At 32.0% G+C, this 21347-nt stretch overlaps 1 protein-coding gene across 1 annotated transcript; it reads left to right on the plus strand.

The window, feature by feature from the left end:
* The first annotated feature begins 2145 nt into the window (after positions 1-2145).
* On the plus strand, positions 2146-11569 carry LOC137834977 (ALA-interacting subunit 3-like). The gene is made up of 8 exons (XM_068643258.1): positions 2146-2617; positions 3138-3196; positions 3318-3392; positions 3481-3591; positions 3728-3798; positions 9881-10178; positions 10565-10854; positions 11268-11569. The coding sequence occupies exons 1-8, from the start codon at positions 2542-2544 to the stop codon at positions 11320-11322; spliced, it is 1035 nt and encodes a 344-aa protein (XP_068499359.1). The 5' UTR covers positions 2146-2541; the 3' UTR covers positions 11323-11569.
* The last annotated feature ends 9778 nt before the right edge of the window (positions 11570-21347 follow it).

The raw sequence follows: 21347 nt of genomic DNA on the forward strand, positions 1-21347 counted from the left end.
GGTGATATTGGCAATGTTTAGAGTATCCGCATTTGGCGGCGTTTGATATCGTTTTAATGTAGGTATTAGTTCAGTTTGCAATGCTTCATCTAAGACTCATCCCCAGGGAACAGTTAGAGGGGTGTAACTGCTAAACCTGGGGATTCGGCCTCCTCGATTTCGGTCGGATCTTGGAGTGATCCGGACGGTCCGTTCTATCTCAATTTCCTTTTCTTTACCCGAGTTTTGATCCTTGAGGACTTCAGATCCAGCGACTTTGAACCGTTGGTGATAGTCAATGTGCTCCTCAATTTGCATGAATTTGGTTGCCCGAGTGCGAAGATCTTCCATGTCTTGAGGTGGCTTCTTGATGAGACTCTCAGTAAAACGACTCGTCCAGATGGCTGAAACCAAATGGTGTAATGCAACTTCCTGTTTGAGCCCTCGGATATTCATACATGCTTTGTTGAACCTGTCTAAAAAGGTTCTAAGAGATTCACCTTTCTCTTGTTGCACTGCTAGGAGAGACATGGAAGACATGTGATGCGGCCGGCTGGTGGCATACTTTACACCCCTTTTGATGAATTTGGAGGTAACTCTGTAAACCAAGTGAGAGGTTCTCCTTGAAGCGACGTGGGGAATACTTTACACCACACACTGTTATCAGGAAGTGGTGTAGTGATAATTTCGTCTGTAAAAGAATGACCCCCTTTTACTTAGCTTTCTTTCAGAAATTCCAGCTCTGCATTTTGTTCTCGTAATAAGGAGGTCGTCAATCCCCTTTTGACGCAATACCTCCATCTGAGCTTGCAGGGTTTGAATCATAGCCATTTGTTATGCCATAACGTCGTTGTTGTTCCTCGTTGCGACCATTATGCCTCAAAAATTGAAATATTACCCCACGGTGGACGCCATTGTTCCGACCTCAAGTCGTTGGGTAGCATCACTAGGGTCAATCACCGCATCTGAGGTATTGTCCGCTTTGGAGATCGGTGCTCAGTCACGGTTTTGTCCTTAAAAGGCGTCTCGAAAGGTGAAGGGAGGAGGGAGTATATAAACTGCCCTTGGCCTCGATTCCTGAGCGATGTGGGACTGTATTGGCATACGGGAACAAAAACTTTTATAAAAAAAAATTACAAGAAAAACTATCCTTATAGCTATAAAAAAAAATTGGATTTTACCATCAAACACCTAAGCTGATCAGAGTAATTTTGAGTCCTTTCTGAAAACTAAGAACCCCTTTTGAAATGAAACCTCAACACAAAAAATGAATAGAATGAATTCTGACAATCAGTGATTTGAATCTTTCATTTGTCAACCAATAACGCAAATAATTTAACCGAAATACAGATAATTTAGGAAATTGAATATTTAATGGTGCTGCTATAAAAAATAATATTTAATGGCCGATTATTTGAGAAAGTCTACCACACGGATGGGTTAAAGTTAATTTGTCGTTTACAAAGAAATAATAGAAAAAATAAGTTAAACAATAAATTCTTTAACTGTTTAACTCATGCATATTATTATTTCACCTGATCTGCAACAAGTTTCGACTTTCTATAAATTAATTTCATGCACTCAATTATAAACGAGGTCTTTCTACATGCACCACATATATGTTTTTTTTTTCCTTTTATTTAATATTTTTAAAATGAATATTTTTTATTTATTTTAGAATTAGACTAGTTGTCGTGTACGTGAATTACGATTTCAGTAAAATTTAATATAACATTTTAATTTACAGTTTTAAACTGAATTTGTACAAGATAAAAGTTGAACTTAACAAATTTCAGAATAAAACAATGATTTATTAATTTCAGAATTATACCATTTATGAAAAAAAAACCCATAAGTAAATAGAAAAAGACAAAAATCTTTTGAAAGGAAGAGAAAAGAAGAAGAGAACTTGGTACGGAAGCTATAGTATATTCTTTGAAAAATCCGAAATTCTCTTTAAAAAGGTTCATTTTAAAATATTTTTATGTATTTTTAGAAATTCTGTTCCAAAATGTATATATTATATATATATATATATATATATTCTTGAAAATTTATTTTAGAAAATTTATTATGAAAAACTTGTTTTAAAATGTATTTTATATATTTCAGAAAACATGTTTCAAGATTCTATTACAAATATCTTGAATCATTTTCGGAAATTCTGGGAAACTAGTTCCAGAAAAATGTTTGAAGTAATTAAAATCTTCACATGTCACTTTTTCGTCAATCAAAGACTTTTTTTTATAGAAAAAGTTAAGTTTAAATAAAAACCTAATTAAATTTTTCAAACAATTTAAAAAGTTATTCACATTCTGAAGTCTTAGCGAAATGCACTAAAACGTAATTGGAGTTATTTTGACTGTCTGTATTGTGGGCACCTTCGCGTTCTTGTTCTGTGTCTCTCTCTTTTCTTCTTCAATTCAGAGCAAAGTTAGAGAGCGAAAGGGAAAGCAACCAAACACGATTGTGACTTCTCTAATTCCCAATTTCTCATTTTCACTCGAAATTGCGAGGGTTTTATTGGAATCCAAAGGTCTCTGATCGATTCTGATTCGGAAAATGGCTTCTTCGAGCGCAGCCGGTGCTGGATCCACCGACCCCACAGCTGCAAGAAGAAACACCAAGCGACCCAAGTGTAATGCACTATGAATCTCTCCGATCTCGTTTTTTTGCTTTTTAGCTCCGTTTTCAGTGACCCTTTTCACTTTTTTGTTGAATTTTTTTGCTTGTGATGGGAATTTCGTAATTTTTTAATTTGAGTTAAATTGAGTACGTGTTTGGCGGAAAAGGAGTTTTGGGTTTTATTGAGGTGCTCGTGAAGGGTGTGTCGTGTGTGATAGTTCCCCTGTGTTAGTATTTAGTGCCTGAGAGTTCCTAGATTGATATACCCTTTGATGGAGTTCTATTTCATGAAGATATGATACTTTGTGGAAGCTAATGTCCATTTTTTTTGAATTTTCGGAAGTCGGTGGTTGTGTTACAAGAGGCTTCTGATGTGCATATTGGGTGTTTGTTGACCTAATGGAAAAGTTCTATGCGAAGTTGGATAGTGTGTGATGATTTGACAACAGTGTTTTTGTTTCTTTTTGTTGTTTTGGCTACCAACAGAAAACTGAACTGATTAGAGTTCTCTTTGAAAATATAATACCTTTCAGATTCGAAGTTTACCCAGCAAGAACTTCCAGCGTGTAAGCCAATTCTCACGCCACGAGCGGTAACACTAACTACTACTTTTTTGTAATTCACTGCTCGTGACTATATGTGTACCTGAATGCTTCGGAGTTCTTTTTTGTGTCGTTGTGTTGCTGGTACTTAATTTAAGTTTTTCCATGCAGGTTATTTCAGCATTCTTGCTTGTCAGCATTGTATTCGTTCCTATTGGAGTTGCTTCACTTATTGCTTCGAGGAAGGTAGTTTTGAGTGCTGCAAATGTGGTGACTTTATGCTTACAGTTGTATATAATGCTGAGTACAACTTTCATTTTCTTGTATCTGTCAGGTTGTTGAAATTGTTTCTAGGTATGAATCAACATGCATACCAAATGGTGTTACTGACAAGGTAGCATACATTCAGAGTTCTGCAAATAAAACATGCAACATAACACTACATGTAAATCTCCTTCGCACCTGTTTATCCTTTTCATTTAACTCACATCTTTCTATTAAATATGTTTCCATGATTGATAATAAATGGAGTTCACATTGAGACAATCTTTTATTTTCTTAAACTATTTTCTTTTGAAAAGGTGCACAAGCATATGAAGTCACCTATTCATGTCTACTATCAGCTTGACAACTTTTACCAGAATCATCGCCGGTATGTAATAACCTTGTCTTTTCTTGCTTCAGACACTATTTTCAAAAGTTTCAAATCCACATTTACAAAGTGAGGGAAAAGGGTCCTCTTATGAAAAAAGGATATCCTGGTTCTTGCAAATATTTATTGGGTGGGGGGACTCCCCAGAAACTGATGCTTATACTACGTCTTATTTTTATGATGCTTCTTCTCTCAAACCTATTCTCAAGTATATTTAACAGTTGTGAAATTTTATAAACCTAATGCAAAACTAATTTTCCAATGTTACTCTATACTCTATATCATAGTTGGTAAATCCCGGATAGCAGTGTGGAACACCCAAGGCTGAAAATGCCATAATGGTATAGTTATAACAGCTTGGACAATCCTTACACCAAAATAATGGCCATAGTGCTTATAGTTTTTATTAAAATAAAGGAAAAGAAAAAATAGGATAAATCCCTTGTGTCTAATGAGAACATAGGGTTATGTTTATACAAAGAAAAAAACATGCAGAATATGGGCTAAGCCCATTACATAGATAGAAATATCTAGCACTATCTAGAAATATCTAACATAAATATTAAACATATCGAGAAATATTTAACACTCCACCTCAAGCTGGTGCATATAAATCGTATGTACCCAACTTGTTACAAATATAATCAATCCTAGGCTCTCATAAGGATTTAGTAAAAATATCTACTAATTGATCATTTGAATTAACAAAATCCGTCTCTCGGTACAATCCTTTCTCGAATAAAATGACAATAATCTTAATATGTTTGGTCCTTTCATGAAAAACGAGATTTGAGCCAATGTGAAGAGCAACCTGATTATTACATATTTGTGTCATTTGATTGATCTCTCCAAATTGCAGTTCTTTAAGTAATTACTTAAGCCAAATAAACTCTCAAGTAGTTAAGGCCACAACTCTATATTATGCTTTTGCACTAGATCTTGCCACAACACTTTGTTTCTTGCTCTTCCAAGAGATCAAGGTATCACCAATGGGGAATCGGAAGTGGATCTTTTATCAGACGGAGATCCTGTCTAATCAACATCTGATTGTTAGTATGGTTATTGTAACCATTTAACAAGCCTTTTCCAGAAGAGTCTTTAATGTACTTCAATATATGAATGACTACATTCTGATGATCTTCACATGGGGAATTAAGAAATTGACTTACCACACTGACTGCAAAGGAAATACCAGGAAGAGTTACGGTAAGATAGCTCAATTTTTCAACTAATCTTCTGTATTTCTTGAGAGAGGCTTCCCCTGATTGGGTAGAAGTTTAACACTAAGATCCATGGGTGTGTCAACAGATTTCGAATTCATCAACCCAGTTTCCTCCAAAATATCCAATACATATTTTCTTTAAGAGATAACGATACCAGTACTGGATTGTGCTACCTTAATTCCCAAGAAATATTGAAGTTTGCCAAGATCATTGGTCTTAAAGTGGTGACAAAGTTGTTGTTTTACCTGTAAGATGCCAAGATGATCACTACCTATGTCATCAACATAGACTACTAGATAAATACACCTAGCACTTGAGTGATGGTACTAAACCAAAAAATTGTGTATACCCTTTTGCCACTAAGCAAGATTTAAGATGATCAATAGTATCATCAGGACCAACTTTGATAGCAAAAGTCCACATACAACTAACAACAAATTTTCCATACGATAACATAGCGAGTTGCCAGGTTTCACTATTCTGAAGAACACTTATTTCATCAATCATGGCGTGATGCCAACCAGGATGGGGTAAGACATCACCTATAGATTTTGGAATGGACACAAAAGAAATAGGGGAAAGGTAGGTATAAAAAGGTTGAGATAATCTATGGTAACTCAAAGCAGTGTAATAAGGAGATGAATTACCTTCAAATTAACCTTAAGTCATCTAAGATAATTTGTATCCATAAAACTCAAATAGCCCAATGGAGTTGAATTTTGATTAAGATTTTGATCCTCTTTCAACTAGAGAACCTACATAATCTCCATCAGTTAGTCTTCTATCCCATTTGAATAGTACCCTTTCCAAGGTTGTGCTTCAAGTAATGTAGAATTCTATAACAACTTAAAGATGAGATTCCTTTGGTTCATGCATGAGAATTCAGTGAGTGTCATCATTCTAGTAATAGCAAGATAAATAGGTTTCCTAGCAATGTTTTCTATATCTTTATGGGCTTGAGTTATTTTTTGATTTTGATCCACATGACTATCCATAGGTCTATAATCAATCATACATGTTTCTTGTAGGATGTCTAAGGCATGTTTTCTTTTATAAATTACAATACCTTTGATTGAGCTAGTTCAATACCCAAAAAGTATTGAAGAGATTCAAGATCTTTGGTTTGAACTTGATTGTGTACATGCAACTTTATTTGAGAAATTTTAGTGACATTATTCCCTGTAATGACTATATCATGAACATACACAATCAAGCACACACATTTCTTAGGAAATGTATGACAGTAGAAAACAGAATGATCTACTTCACTACGTTTCGACTTAAAACTTTTACAAGGATGTGGGGATTGTTTAATACCATACAAAGATTGGTGTAATTTATAAACTAACCCACACTCCTCTTGAGCAACAAACCCAGGAGGTTGCTCCATGTAGATTTCTTCCTCTAGATCTCCATGAAGAAGGGCATTCTTGATTTCTAATTGATAGAGAGCAAGTACCTTCTTAAAGGGCTACATCCCAACCAAGATCTTCATTATCAAGAGTTGTGCTACGAGTAGATAGTGGTTAAGGACATGAAGAGGACTCACAAGGTAATGTGGGATCAATCCTATGTTGTTCTGTGCTAATAATGATTCCATGAGGTGATGATGGTTCTGGTAGACTTGGAGGAGAGGAAGCTTGAGAAGGGATTTGATTTGGATTGTCATGAGGGAGAAAAGAAATGGTTCAACAAAGGGGAAATGAAGACTTGTTGCACAGATTTGGCATCTTGGAGTGAAGAAGAGAAGAAAGGAATCTCTTAAAAAAGGGTGAAAATGACATGTAGTACTTTTTAGATTTTGGAGAATAACAACGATATCCTCTTCTGGATATGAGAACTCTTGTAGAGATGTTGTCCCACCAGGGACATGTCATGAACAAAACATAATACCCAAAAGACACAGGGAGACACATGAAATAATTGGTTCATTGGGAAATAAGATAGAATGGGGAGTGTTATTGTGAATGGAGTAAGAAAGCATTCTATTTATGAGGGAGCAAACAATAAGAACAACATCACCCCTATAAACTAACATTTTAGCATCAAGTAATAAGGTACAAGTAGTCTTAACCAAATGTTTATTTTTTTCTCTCTACTGTACCATTTAGTTGAGGTTTATGAGGATTGATGTAAAATGTCATGTGAACTTAAAAGAGTAGAAAAGTTAGAAGAATATTCTTTGGCTTTATGACTCCCTAAATTTTTTGATAACTTAGCCAAACTGATCTTTTATTTCATAAAGGAAAAATACAACTATAGACAATTTTTGAGATTGATCTTTCACTTGAAAAAAAGAGATGGAGAAAATATAGTATATACAACTTACAATGTTTTACGTTTTTATTGATGAATATATATGTGGTTACAAAAATTGGCAAGACACTTACTTGAAACCATAATCGTAAAGCTGGGTACATAAAAAAGAAATAATTATAAAATAACATTACATTTCAACACTTTTATTAAACAAACTCTAGTACATGAGAAGATTCATCATTAAATATAGCAAAATATCGAAACCCAAATGAGGTGACTCGGCCTTATGACTCCAAATGTCATAATGAATTATAGAAAAGGTATTATTACATCTTGTTTTAGGTCTCTTTGGAAAGGAAGACCAAATATATTTGCCTAGTTGACATGACTCACTCTAAGACTTGAAGTTTGTTGAGGTTAGGAGCAATTTTTTTTTAATATTTGATAAATGTGAATGACCCAATCGATAATGCAAAAGTTTAAGAGACAAGGATACAAAACATGACATAGAAACTTGATCCTTATTGTGCTCATATATAACAAAATAATTGGCATCAATGGAACTGAACAATTTAATGACTTAGTTAATTGCCTTAGAGAAAGGGGGACTTGACTAACTTCGTGATAAACATCATTAGACCCATTGGCTATACTAACAAAATGAGGAGTTCTAGGAGAACCGATGGAAAAAATAATGAAGTATTACTAGAAATAGGATTATAAGCACTTGAAATGTCCATGGGCTTTGACTTTCCATGTTTTGACAGATGCTAGTTGTTGACAAGCCAGATTGGGTGGAAGTTTGTGCCTAGCTACTAGACTTTAACCTCATATTCCTGGTATTTCTTCATCATAAAACTTAGGTTCTAGTCTCTCATATTTGGATACATTGGTTGTCTTATCAGTGAAGTCATGTAAAGAGAAGCAATTTTCTTGAGTATGATTCATTCTCTTACAGTGCATTGAGGATGTCTGTGACCACTTCATCCTTCTCTATTTCCATGGCCTCCTTATTTGCAGAAAATACCATGTAAATGATTTAGCATAATCATGAAGAATTGCTGCGGGTAAGAATGTGAACACGAAACAATTGTGTTGTTAGGCTTTCCATATTGATGGAATTTCTTGACTAGTTAGGATTTGGTGCCAAACACGATCAAAATTTGGATGCATGAGACGAAGAATCATAACCAAATAGGACTTATCCAACCTCTTAATCTCTTCCAAGGAATCAACTTCTAAAAACATCTTCAATTCTTCAGGAGCTGATTGGGCTTGAACAATAAAAGAAGTCATGTCGTGATCTATTTGTTTGAAAGATACTAATTTATGAGGGTCATACATAGGCATTGAATATCATTTGAAACAAAAAACTTAGCTTTCTTCCCAAAAGAGTGACACAATTTGAATGCTCCAAGAGTTTGCAATAAATTGGGTTCCATAGAGTGTTGCAAGGCACAAAGCTGGAAATCCATCTTTTTCCACTATTTAACTTTGTTAGGTGGAATTTGACTACCATCTTCTTCTAAGTGGACATGAGAACCTTGGCCAATAAATCACAATTCAACTCATGCAGACGAAGACAAATAATTTTTGCCGTTAAGCTTATTTGAAGTAATTGTTGGTGATCCAGAAAATTAGTGGACAAGTCCAGATGCCATTGCAAATTAGTAACAAATATTGCAGGGGTAAAGAAGGAACTTTCAAGGTGTTCAAATGGGGCCCAAACTTCAATATGTGAGAAAGCAGGAAAAAAAAGTTGGAATAGGGACAAGAGGGGCTGACGGAGCAATGGAGGCTGAGTAAAATTGTTCTAGCAAACTGGAAGGCAGCACATGGACTAGATACGCTCAGGTTGTTCATGCAAGGATGTTACTGATGGCAGTATGTGAGGGGGATTATGCCTCTGTGCTCAGTAGGTTCTCCATCGCTGTACATTGAAAAAAGTTGTGGTTTCCTATACAATGGACAACAAATGGCGATGGTGGTGACTACTGGGTTTTGTGTCTCTCGACAAGATGAATAAAACCTGGTGCTTGTCAGAGAGGAACAACGTGGTGGCCAGCGACAGACAATGATGGACTCACATAACAATGAAAAACACAGCAAGATCAACCTGCTAAGATACCTACTTGAGATAGACGTATAGAAAACATGCTTTAGAGAGTAATTCATCTCTTACCTCATTCATTTATAGGAGTTCCTTGCATCAAAGATAAACAAAAACGTAATGTTTAATCCTACACGTATAGGTCAGATAGGTAATACTAGGCATAAGTTAGTCTATCGGAACAAGTTAACCCATCTAAATTAGATGCACAATTCTGACAAAGTTGCAACTATCATTAAAATATATTTAAGTTGTGATGCAACTGTGATTCTGTTATGTAACTTCTAGAACTATATGGAATTGTTAGACAACAAATTATTATTTTATGGCATGTAATGCTTAGAGACATCCACATATCTGATGTTTTCCCCCTATATTCATCTTATATTTAAAGTACTTTGCCATTTTAATGTCTTTGATTGGTTGTTTTCCTCAACTGTTTTCAGTCTTATTATATTTCTTATAAGCATGGAATTTTTGTTTACTTTAGATATGTTAAGAGCCGAAGTGATGAGCAATTGAGGAATCGTAATGAAGAGAACTCCACAAGTGCGTGTAAGCCTGAAGATACAGCTAATGGAAAGGCAATTGTACCTTGTGGTCTCATAGCTTGGAGTTTATTCAATGACTCGTACAGTTTCTCCCAGGACAACAGGAATTTGAAAGTGAACAAGGAAGGCATCTCTTGGAAGAGTGATAGAGAGCACAAATTTGGAAAAGATGTTTTCCCTAAAAACTTCCAGAGTAGTGCTATTAAAGGTGGTGCAAGCCTAAATGAATCCATACCAGTGAGTATTTTTAAGAACTTATGTTTTGATTGGATTAAACTTCTATCCTCAAGTATATTACCTTTCTTCACAAGGTTCAGACATGTAATTAGATTTTAGCCTTTATTTACCATTGCATGTGCTCGTGTTATGCATGTATCTTTTAGTTTATCTGTTCTTGCTGCTGCTACTGCTCTTTATACTTCTACTTGTATTCATAATGTATATATGGCAGTGATTTTTCACGTGGCAAATGATTCCACTGTTTCACATATCTTACACATAGTTTAATATAAAAAAAAATCAATTACTTCCCTTGATATTCTTATGTTCCATCTTGTGATTAATCCTAGTATTGTCTATCAATGGGATATATTGCTGAGTTTTTGGAATGTTTTATGGAACAGTTGAGTCAGCAGGAGGATCTTATTGTTTGGATGCGAACTGCTGCTTTGCCAACTTTTAGGAAGTTGTATGGACGGATAGAGGAGGATCTGAATGAAGGTGATAGCATAACTGTAATACTGCAAAATAACTATAACACATACAGTTTTAATGGCAAGAAAAAGCTTGTACTGTCAACTACTAGCTGGCTTGGTGGGAAGAATGATTTTCTGGGCATTGCCTATCTCACCGTCGGAGGATTGTGCTTCTTTTTGGCTTTGGCTTTTACCATTGTATATTTTGTCAAGCCAAGGTAAATACTTGAAATCCTCTATATTGCTTTTGGGTTCAGACCATGGAAGTTCATTTGGTAGAAGGGAAATTCATGGGTTAATCTATTTCTGTCTGTGTCCACTCAACTATATAAAATCCGGATCTTTTGGATTGTATGAAGTAGTTTAGGATCTTCTTGTTCTTAGCTCGTTTTTTCAATTGAAATATGTTTAAAAAATTTATAATTATGATTTGTAAAAAATGCAAAAGCCTCAGAATACCTATTATAATGCTTTTCTTATGAGTTTATTTCACATTTTTCTTTTTATTTTCTTGTTCTTTTTCTAGAAGTACTTACGGAGAATTAAAATTTACCCATGCTTCAGCGGCCACTTAAAGCAATTTTGAAGTATTATTATTATTAACTCCTAACCTATCTTTTCATCTTTGTAGGCAACTTGGAGATCCCTCGTATTTGTCATGGAATAGAAACCCTGGAGGGCACTGATCAGAAAAACTCACGATGTTTGTTTGTCATTTTCCATGGTTACAGGGCTCTTGGGTATTCTACAAATGGGGTTGTAGTTTTTGTACATGAATGTTACATTATTAGTAGCACTTGCCAATTTAGGTGTTCTTATCCTCCTCTCCAAGAAAACAAAAACACTTTCTTTTATGTTATGCATTAGAATGAATTATGTTGTATGCCACCCCTCATAATATAGTGTTCAAGTATATGTTCTAGTTGCACTTCATACGATCTGGAAAAAAATTAGTACTGCTCATAGTTTGGTAAGAGAGAAATTAAACCTGGAAAAATGGTTTTTAAGAGTTCAAATGAAGCTCTTTACTCTTCATCTATACTGAACTGAACTGTTTATATGCTAGTAAACTAGTTCTTTATTAAAAAAGGGACTAAAATATACTGTTATACTTAGGAATTCACCAATTGCTTTTCGTCGTGGATTTCTTCTGTTGGTGCATGGACAAAACATGCATATATAGAAAGAAAGAGAATGGTGGATGTGGTAATTAAAAGTGTTTTGACAATTAATGAAACAAAATTTCTTAAAGCTGCTGCAACGTATTTGAGAACTGTTGCTCAATGATCTCCCATTATGTTTGGATTGGTCTTTACAAAAGCATTTTAAAAAAGTATAAAAAATAAAATAAAATAAATTTGTTTACAAGTTTAAATTAATTTATACATAAATTAGTCTGTAAAAATCCTTTTACATGCTTTTAATTTATGTATAAGATAATTTCAGTTTTGGAGAAATTATTTTTATTTATTTATTCACATTTTTTTCTTCTAGAAGTAGGAACATGTTCATATATACTTTTAATTTGTTTGCCTAAACCTCCACCACGGATTACTACTCAAATATCAATTTGGGTAATTTAATGTCGAAGGCTAAATGGAAATTATTATTAGCCTTTATCGTGAAACTTATTATAGACCTTATTACATAGCATTGAACAATAATAAACTATAAAACAACGTTGCGTGAACATTTTCACAAATCTTATTATTTGACGTTAAAGAATAATAAGTTATAAACAACGTTGTTTGTAATGGGTCTCGTGTAAGAAGGTTTTTTTGTTGTTTACTATTATAGTTTCTTTGGCATTTTTTCTCCACTTCCAAATTTTCATCGTGTATATGAAAGTTTTTATTTTGTCATTATCAAATTGTGCAACTAGAAAGTCAATTTTTATTTCAAGTGTTTTTTTTTTCATCAAAAAGATTTTTGGATTGTGTATTTTGGAAGTCACTTTTTGGGTTCCTATACATAATTTAGAAGTTTTTTAAAAAAAAAATACAATTTAAAAGTCATTTTTAACATTTTTAACTTTTGAATTATAAAATTTAAAAGATTCAATTATATAATTTAGAAGTCAAAATGATTTTAAGATTGTGTAATTTGGAAATAAAAATAATTTTTAAATTGTGCAATTTAGAAGTTTTTTAAGATTTTTTTTTCATATTGTATAATCTATAAGACAAAAACGACTTATAGATTGTGAAATCCATAAGTTTTTTTTAAGAAAAAAAAAATTTCAATTTTTGTAATCTAGAAGTTAAAAAAATATTTTCGAATTGTACAATTCAGAAGCTCTTCCAAATCGTGTAATGGAAAAAATTCGAGAAAGACAAAATGAAAATTTGTATATTTACGAGTGTGCAGGAGAAAAATGTGGAGGTGAGAAAGAAATGCCATAGTTTGTGGCATCTTTACTTTTTAAAATACCATTTTATTTTTTTATAATCCATCCAATCTCAGAACTTTATTATTGGCTTATATGTGAACTCTTACTTTTTGGATATTAGATTTAGAAAATATTGTCATTAAAGTTAAAGATTTTGTAAGTGTTAAGTTAAAGTTAGTTGCATTTGGTTAAGTTTTTTTTTTGTTTTAAGCTTAAATACCCTTTTATTGAAACTGATGGATATATCTCTCGAAACAAACGAAAAAGAAACGAAAAACAAAACATAAATCATAGATCAATTAAGCCCTCTCGGGGACTTGGTAAGAATGAGAAAGAGGAATCTTATGTAAATACCACAGAATAAGGTTTGATCCTATTCATGGGGATTCTGTAACTATTCCATTCCAAAAAGTCTGAACATTTTTTGACTTTATGCAATTTAGTCCCTATAACTTTTAAAAATTCAAAATGCTACAAACCTTTTTTAGAAAATTCAATATGATCTCATTTTTTTTAATTTAGGGTGGTCCCATCTTTTTAAAAACAATTCAACGTGGTAATCCAAACTTTTTTAAAAACCGATTCAATATGAAAACAACACATATAATTCAAAATGTGATTTCAGGATTGATGATGTGAATATGTTATAATGAGGATAATCTAATAGAAGAAATCACATTAAATTGTTTCTACAAACAAGTTATGACCATTTTCAATTTTTTAAAAATATAGGGACTAGATTGCATAAAGTCAAAAAAGGTTGGGACTAAGAGGATATTTAAGTCTTTGTTTTATTTCAAAAGATTTGATCATTAACAATGGTGGTGAGGTGAATATTTTAGTTATTTTTGGATTACAAAATATATATATTTTTTCAAATTGATCAATCCAAAATAAAAATTCCATATTTAGTATAGTTATAGATTAAGACTAATTGTAGCTTTTGGACATACAATTCATAATTATAATGGATAGAGTTTCATATTACAATTCGGGAGACAAACCCACTAGAAGAATTAAGAATTGTGCAATTTAGAATTTCACTTTCTAGCTTTTGGATTGTGAAATCCATATAATGCTTTTGGAATACCCTATCTAAAAGTTGAAAAATCGAGTTACGAAAATCCATAGTACTCTTTTTGTATTCCCATATTTATTAATCCATAAGTTTTTATTTTTTTCTTACAAATTATGCAATTTGGAAGTTGTTTTTAAACTTCTAGATTACATGTTTTGAAAAGTTGTAATAGTGAAGGAACTTGACACTTCTCTTTGACAAAATTGCAATGAATGATTAATTTTTGAAGTAACATTTAGACAAAATTGATATGTTCATTGGTTTCCTGATATGATGAAATATAATTCAATAGTAGATGAATTAGTTGAAAGACATTGTAGTGAAACTTTCTTAATGGACAAGGTACAAAAGATATTTCATTATTTGTACTAAAAATGTGACAAATGACATATAATGTAATGTATTTGTGTAGATGTTTGGTATTTTAGATGACTTACTTGAATAGGTTTTTGAGGGTAGCATTTAATTGGATTTGTCATTGTCATACTTTGGTCACATACAACAAATGACCAATAAGGAAGGATGATGGAAGGCAATCCTAGGCTCATTGAGACAACGGAAGAACTCAAATTTTTTTGAAATTTTTTCCCAAGTTTCAAGTGTGAAACATGATACTTAACGCCTTCACTTCCAAGGAGAATACTTGCATCGTAATTGACTTCAAAGAACAAGAAGACAAGAAAAAATAACATGGTCTATTCTCATTTAATTTAAAGTAGTTTATAAGAGGGGGCAAGGAGTTCTATATATATAGATGGAGGAACCCTTTTACAGTTCATGTTTTAAGGAATGTGCAACAAAAAATGGCAAACGAAGTTGCACACTCCAAATAGGCGCTCCAAAATATCCAAGTCCCACATCAAGCAAAACTTGTTCCTTCCAAGCTTTTATATGTACAAGATTAAGAAGAATGAAAAATTTCTAATATTCTTCTCTCAAGTGTTGAGTCTTCTTCCATGAGGCTTCATCTTCTCCATTCTTCTTCGGCAAACATGTGTGGTTGGATGACCCTCCATCAAAGGAAGACATATGTATTGTCAAGCATTACAAAGAGGATTTATAACTAACTATAAATGGAACAAGAACATATGATTGATTTTTAAAGTGTATGGTATACCAATGAGAAAAGGAAAAGGATGTATTATGAAGTTACATTGTGAATATCATAATCATGAATTGAAAAATAGCTTAGTAGGTCATCCATATGTCCATTAATTAAAAATTAATAAGCAATCCATGCTTATTAACATGAGTAATTTAACACTTTAGAGAGGATTTGGGCATAAATTAAAATTAAACAATAATATATGTGAATAATAAAATTTACATAAAACAACATTTACATTTACATAACATAATGTTTGTTATATATTGTTGTCCCGAAAGTAATGGTACAAAAAGAAGCTAAAGATAAACCAAATAACTATACATATGAATTTACAAAAGGAAATATACAAAGATCTTTTAAAAAAATATACCTAAGCAACTTAGAAGCTGCATGAAAATTCAAAATTTATTTCATAGTTCACTTTTGAGCTTGTTCACCTGGAATATGTGGGTGAAATTAACTCAGCAAGTGATAAAATAACATAAAGTAAATGAACTTATAATTAAATATTTCATAAGTTGGTATTTCAAAAGCAATAAAAGAAATCAAATCTCAAATATATCTAAGTAATTGAATCTAACTTAAGAAACTATAAGATGTGTTTGTCTATACAAATCTTTAACATTTTTTTTTCTATCCTATTGGCATAATGTTGAGCTCAAACATTTTAAAAGGTGTTAATTTCTTTTGTACCATGAATCTCAATATTTACACCCTTTAGGAAATTCTAGAGGGCTCTTATATTCTCTGAGTTATTCAGATACTTTACTTTTTCTTTTCTAAACAACTTATGAAATATGGATTACTTAAAATTTTATTACATTAGGAGCTATGTTCTAAAATTCTCTTTTGCATAATTTTGCTGAGAGAAAAGAAATTGAATCAATTTTTTTTTTCTGGTGAAGTCACTATGAAATTAAGTTTGAAAGAGACTACATTACTCTCCTACTTAATATCCTAAACAAAGATTTTGGATGTTACAATTAAGGGTTTAATGAAGCACATGATCATTCTATTGAATTTGAAAGAATTAAGAGAATGTTACTACTATAAAACAATATTACAATGCGATGTATACATATCAAAGATCATAAATCAATAACTGAAAAGGAAATAATTAATGGTGTTGCTAGGGTGTGACATGTATATTCATTGCAATAGGTTTGATGAGAGATCAGGAGTTGTGATAGATGTATCTTGGACACAGCTTGATTTAGTGAAATTATTGAATGCATTTAATAATATTTTGCTGATGGAAAATAAATACAAACCAATAGGTATAAGTTGTCTTTATTTGAAATTGACGTCCATATGATTGACTTTCTTTTAGGCTTTTGTATTATTTGGTAGTGAACACAAAAACAACTTTATTGGGAGGCCTTAAAAGACTCAGAATGTTGGTGTTAATATAAAATTTCAACTCCCTACAATTTTGATTTAGTGCTTAAATCAACAAAGCATGAAATTGTGTATGTTAAGGCGAATATTAGATCATACCAACGCATCGTGTATTAGACAATAGAAAGTTATTGATCAACAACAATGTATGTAGGCAAATGAAGAATAAACGAAAGAACATTGAGTAGGCCTTTCACTTCACCTTATAAGAATTGATGAATGTTATACAAAAGGAACATTATCAAGATCAACCAAAACGTTTGATAAAGAAGTGTGAGATCATCACATGATACGCTCAATGCAAAATTCAAGTCAATGCTAGATCAAAGAATATTTCTGAAGCTTGTGTCTAAGAGATTGTCTTCTACATCTACCGTCAAGAAGTAAACGCCAAATATCAACATTCAAATATTTCTTGCAATATGAGCTAAAGCTACAAGGCCCAACAACTCTTCTGACACAATTACATTTAAACTTTGACTCAACTACTTACCTTTTATGGTGTGCACTTTTACCATGAAATGATATAGAAGGCTCTGCTACCGAGGGAAGTATATATTACCAGTCATTCAAAAGATTGTGTTAACAAGAAAATCATTTAAAAGATGCAATAAATGCAACGGTCAAATTGAAGCTCGTTAGTCGCAAGGAAGATAAAGGAGAATTGAAGTTGCTCAACGAATATAATGGTCTCAATGGCTATTTTCTTCCATGGCTATATAAGGCCTACCATCAAGAAGAAGAATAAGAAGAGAGTAAGGGATTCATTCTACAATATACTGCCAAGATAATATGCAATCTTAAAAGCTTCAAAAAAGGATCCCAACACTTAGAGCAGAAGTACTGCCAAAATGTATGGATTCATGAGAGCTTAGAAGAAAACATAATATGTGTTTCTTTGGTCACCTAGAAGAGTGAATTTAAATCCAATTTAAACAACAATTGTCGAGGGTCGGGCACATCACACTATAAGAAAGTCATTAAATAGAAACTAATTTTAGAGACAAAAAATAATTAGTTACTATATTGACTAAATTAGATATTATTTTATAAACTAAAATATATTGATATCTAAAGTAGTTTCTATTATTAATAAAATATTATAAACTAGTTTCTAAATTGGTATCTAATCAGCTACCAAGGTTTTAACTATCAAGTTGGTCTCTTTAGCTTGATATTTTTGAACTTCTTGTTGAAGTTCGAGGCAATGACATATACAAAAGATCAATAGGTTGCATCCACATCCCAACCAACTTCTAGATATTGTAATGCTGACAGTATTGTAGTTCCACTATCAGTGATCAGGTATACATTAGGTTGCAGTGTGACTTATGCGATCCATAGTTGAAAGAACCATATCATCGCTTCCTTGGTTTCTCCCTCAATAATTTCAAAATCAAAAGGATAAATGTTGTGGTTGTCATCTTGAGCAATTGTAGTAAACAATGTTTCGTTATATCGACATGTCAAAAAAGTTCCATCAACTTGGACGATTGGTTTGCAATAGTTAGGATGTGACACAAGTTGTCTTCTACACTGTTAATAACAACTAGAAAAGTTATGTACGGAATAATTATCCCCGGAAAAGTTTATTTAAGGGCTTGCAACCATCTAAGTAGATGGTTGTATGAGTCCTCCTAGTTCCCGAATTTGATTGCAATCACCTTTTGTTTTGCAATCCTCGCTCTTTTGTACGTAATAGAATATCTGAAACAGTTTTTTTTTATCTCAACCACTAATTTTTTACGAGGATGGAAGGATTTGTCCTAGCTGAATTTACGATGATAGAGGCAATTTGGTTAGAATCCAAATTTATGTGATTTAGAGTAAGCTCAATTGACTGAGCTTCAATTTTTTTTAATTTCCCATTAATCTTGGATTTTGCTATAAGATGCACGAAGTCTTCATTGACACCCATTGATATATTGTGTGCATCTTACTACGTATCTATTTGACTTCGATTTGACAACATAGAATTTATATCTCTGCTCCACATGAAATTGTTTGATCGTATTTATTGTTGAATCCTTTGAATCGAAGCACATGTGTTCCTCTAACTCGCATTGTAAGTGAAGCTGTTTAGGGTTGATAATTAAAAAAATTAGTATGATGTTTAAGGGATTAATGTATGATGAATTACGGGATAAATGATTCATATAGAAGTGTTAATCACCGTTCATTTTAAGGAAAGAAAATAACGAAAAGAGGGTGCAAAATAATATTATTTGAAATGAAAGAAAAAATAGCAATAATTACAAAATTTATAATCGAATTTATTGGTATAGGAAACAAATTAAATGAATTGTATAACACATTAAATTAATTGTATAATACAATTATGTAAAAATAGATTATAGGGATTAACATATTGTAGGTAGTCTAATGCAATTATATTTAATGGGTACCATATTAATTGGGTTTGAATTGTCTCATTTATTTTCATAATGATATACAAGTAAGCATATGTTTAAATTTTAAATCCGTGTTTATCATTGGTTCATAATCATATAACTTTCTCTCCATTTGTAAAAAGGCTATCAACATATAGCAGTACATAACTATGGAAAAAGCTTTCATAATAACTCCTCAACAGTGAACTGGAAATAACTTCTTAAATATCAACATTACAGTGAAATAAATTGTTCACAAAACTAATGACAACCTCCAAATCTACATGGTATATGTAATTAACATTACTTACTAAACAATTAGAGCAAGAAACAAGATTAGTGGGAAGGAGATTACCTAAACCAAGGTGGCAACTGGTACATAAGTTCTGCTTCAAATGCATTCAAATATAATGTTGTGTGGTTCATAAAGTAGACACCAAATACACATACAATTTGTAGCTTATTAAGAATGATAATTTCCTATTCATTAATTATTCGGAAGGATCTTTTATAATATATTGGATTTTAAGCTTGACTCAATCTCATCAAATTGATTTATAAAATGAGGACTGCATTCACTTATATACTATAAAATTAATATTATAATATTTAGTTGATGTGAGATCTCTAACATAGTCAAACTCTCAAACTCGGATACGCTTATATTCGACATGTATTAGATTCTAAAATGTATATGATAATTTTTTTTAAGTTCTTAATTTGTCATTTATTATATCTTTATATAATATGATTTTTTTAAAAGTTATTAGTTTGTTTTTAAGTAAAATTGAAAAAAGTGTAAGTTTTTCGGGTGACAAGTTGTTTAGAAATGCTGGAATCTCTACTTGTTTCAATGTAGAAATGAATTAAGTTTTTGAATGCTTTTTTAATTCAGTTTGGATGGTTCTGAAATAAACGTAGACCCCACCTCCACGTTATACTTAAGTTTTGAAAATTGAATTTAAGTGAATTCAGTTCTCTTAGAATTTGTTACTATGGTGAAGTTGTAGCATTCATTGGAAACTTCAGTGCACTCGGAATTTGCTATCATATTTGTCCTCAATACTCACCAATTATGAAGGGGTCTTCGTTGAATTCATGCACTGGGACAACAAATGAATCATCAGTATACTTGGATGCATTAATTACTCAATTCAAACTGTAATAGTAGTGGCTAACGAGTTTGGTTTTCAACAAAATAATAAATGCATTGCGAAGTGTACTATTTAGAACAAAAGGTTACGTCGAAAGGTTAGGTAAGACTCAAAGATTAAATAAAAAAATAAATAAATTAAATTTAGTTATTGTGGCAAAATTCATCGAATGAATCCAAAACATAATGAGTGTGTTTAAAGAAGATCAGGTGTAAAGAGTAAAAGTCCAACTGTGTTTTAAGTTCAATAAGAAAGTGTTATAAATAGGTGATCAATCCTAGAGGTAAATGGGTGATTTTATCTGATAACTATATAAAATTGATTCTGACTTTGGCATCGGAGCGCCTTTCAGGTACACACATCCATCCGTGAGAGGAGACTGAGACCAAGAACCGAGAGATCCAGTTGGCCTAGTCCAAAGAAGTGAGAATGTAAAAGTCATATCTAAGTCCAAGTCAAAAATACAGACCGAGAGGTCCAAGTCAAAAGGCCATACCAAGAACTCGCAAAAAAAAAAGACCGAGAAATTAACAGCCTCATAAGAAAACAATTGTTTTTATGCCCTTGAAGATAAATGAATAAATCTGTCAATAAAAATTGAAATGAATCATGTCTATTGTTTTCGCATATGCATAGTAACCTACAAATAAAATATAGTTTAAGTGATACAAAATACTAATCAATGCAAGAAAACCACTCTATTCTTGTCCTCATTTACATTTACATGCTATATAACACAATAAATTGAAGCATTTTAAGCACACACAGAAACAAAAGTTCAAGATTATCACTCCCTTTATTGCACAACATTTGTGATTGTCATTGTTGGTTAAATTGTGCTCAAGTTGAAGATTTGATTTTTCTTTTCTATGACATTGAAGTCTTCATTTAGTGATGATTTCACTTTTTTAAATGATAATTTCATATTTTCTTTTTTAAAATTATCGCATGAGTGATGGCTTTATTTTTTTTAAAAGAAATTGTTACTTAAGTCATGATATTTTTTTTTGTCCTTTTAAATATTTATTTATGTATGTATATTTTAATTTATAAAATTGTAATTAATTTTTAAAACATATTATAATTTATAAAGTAATTATTAATACATAAATTTAAATTATTGATGTAATTAACTTAAAAAATTATTATTTTTTAATTATAATAGTGTTATGTTTAAAAATAATGTTTTGGTAT

This window comes from Phaseolus vulgaris, chromosome 5 (genome assembly GCF_000499845.2).
Source record: "Phaseolus vulgaris cultivar G19833 chromosome 5, P. vulgaris v2.0, whole genome shotgun sequence".
In the NCBI taxonomy this organism is placed as follows: Eukaryota; Viridiplantae; Streptophyta; class Magnoliopsida; order Fabales; family Fabaceae; genus Phaseolus; species Phaseolus vulgaris.

Bases quoted from the DNA above. Each gene is read 5' to 3' on its own strand.
- LOC137834977 (XM_068643258.1), top strand. From the start codon at position 2,542: ATGGCTTCTTCGAGCGCAGCCGGTGCTGGATCCACCGACCCCACAGCT. The intron at 2,618-3,137 runs GTAATGCACTAT...AATACCTTTCAG, and splicing joins AAACACCAAGCGACCCAAGT to ATTCGAAGTTTACCCAGCAA. The intron at 10,855-11,267 runs GTAAATACTTGA...TCATCTTTGTAG, and splicing joins GTATATTTTGTCAAGCCAAG to GCAACTTGGAGATCCCTCGT.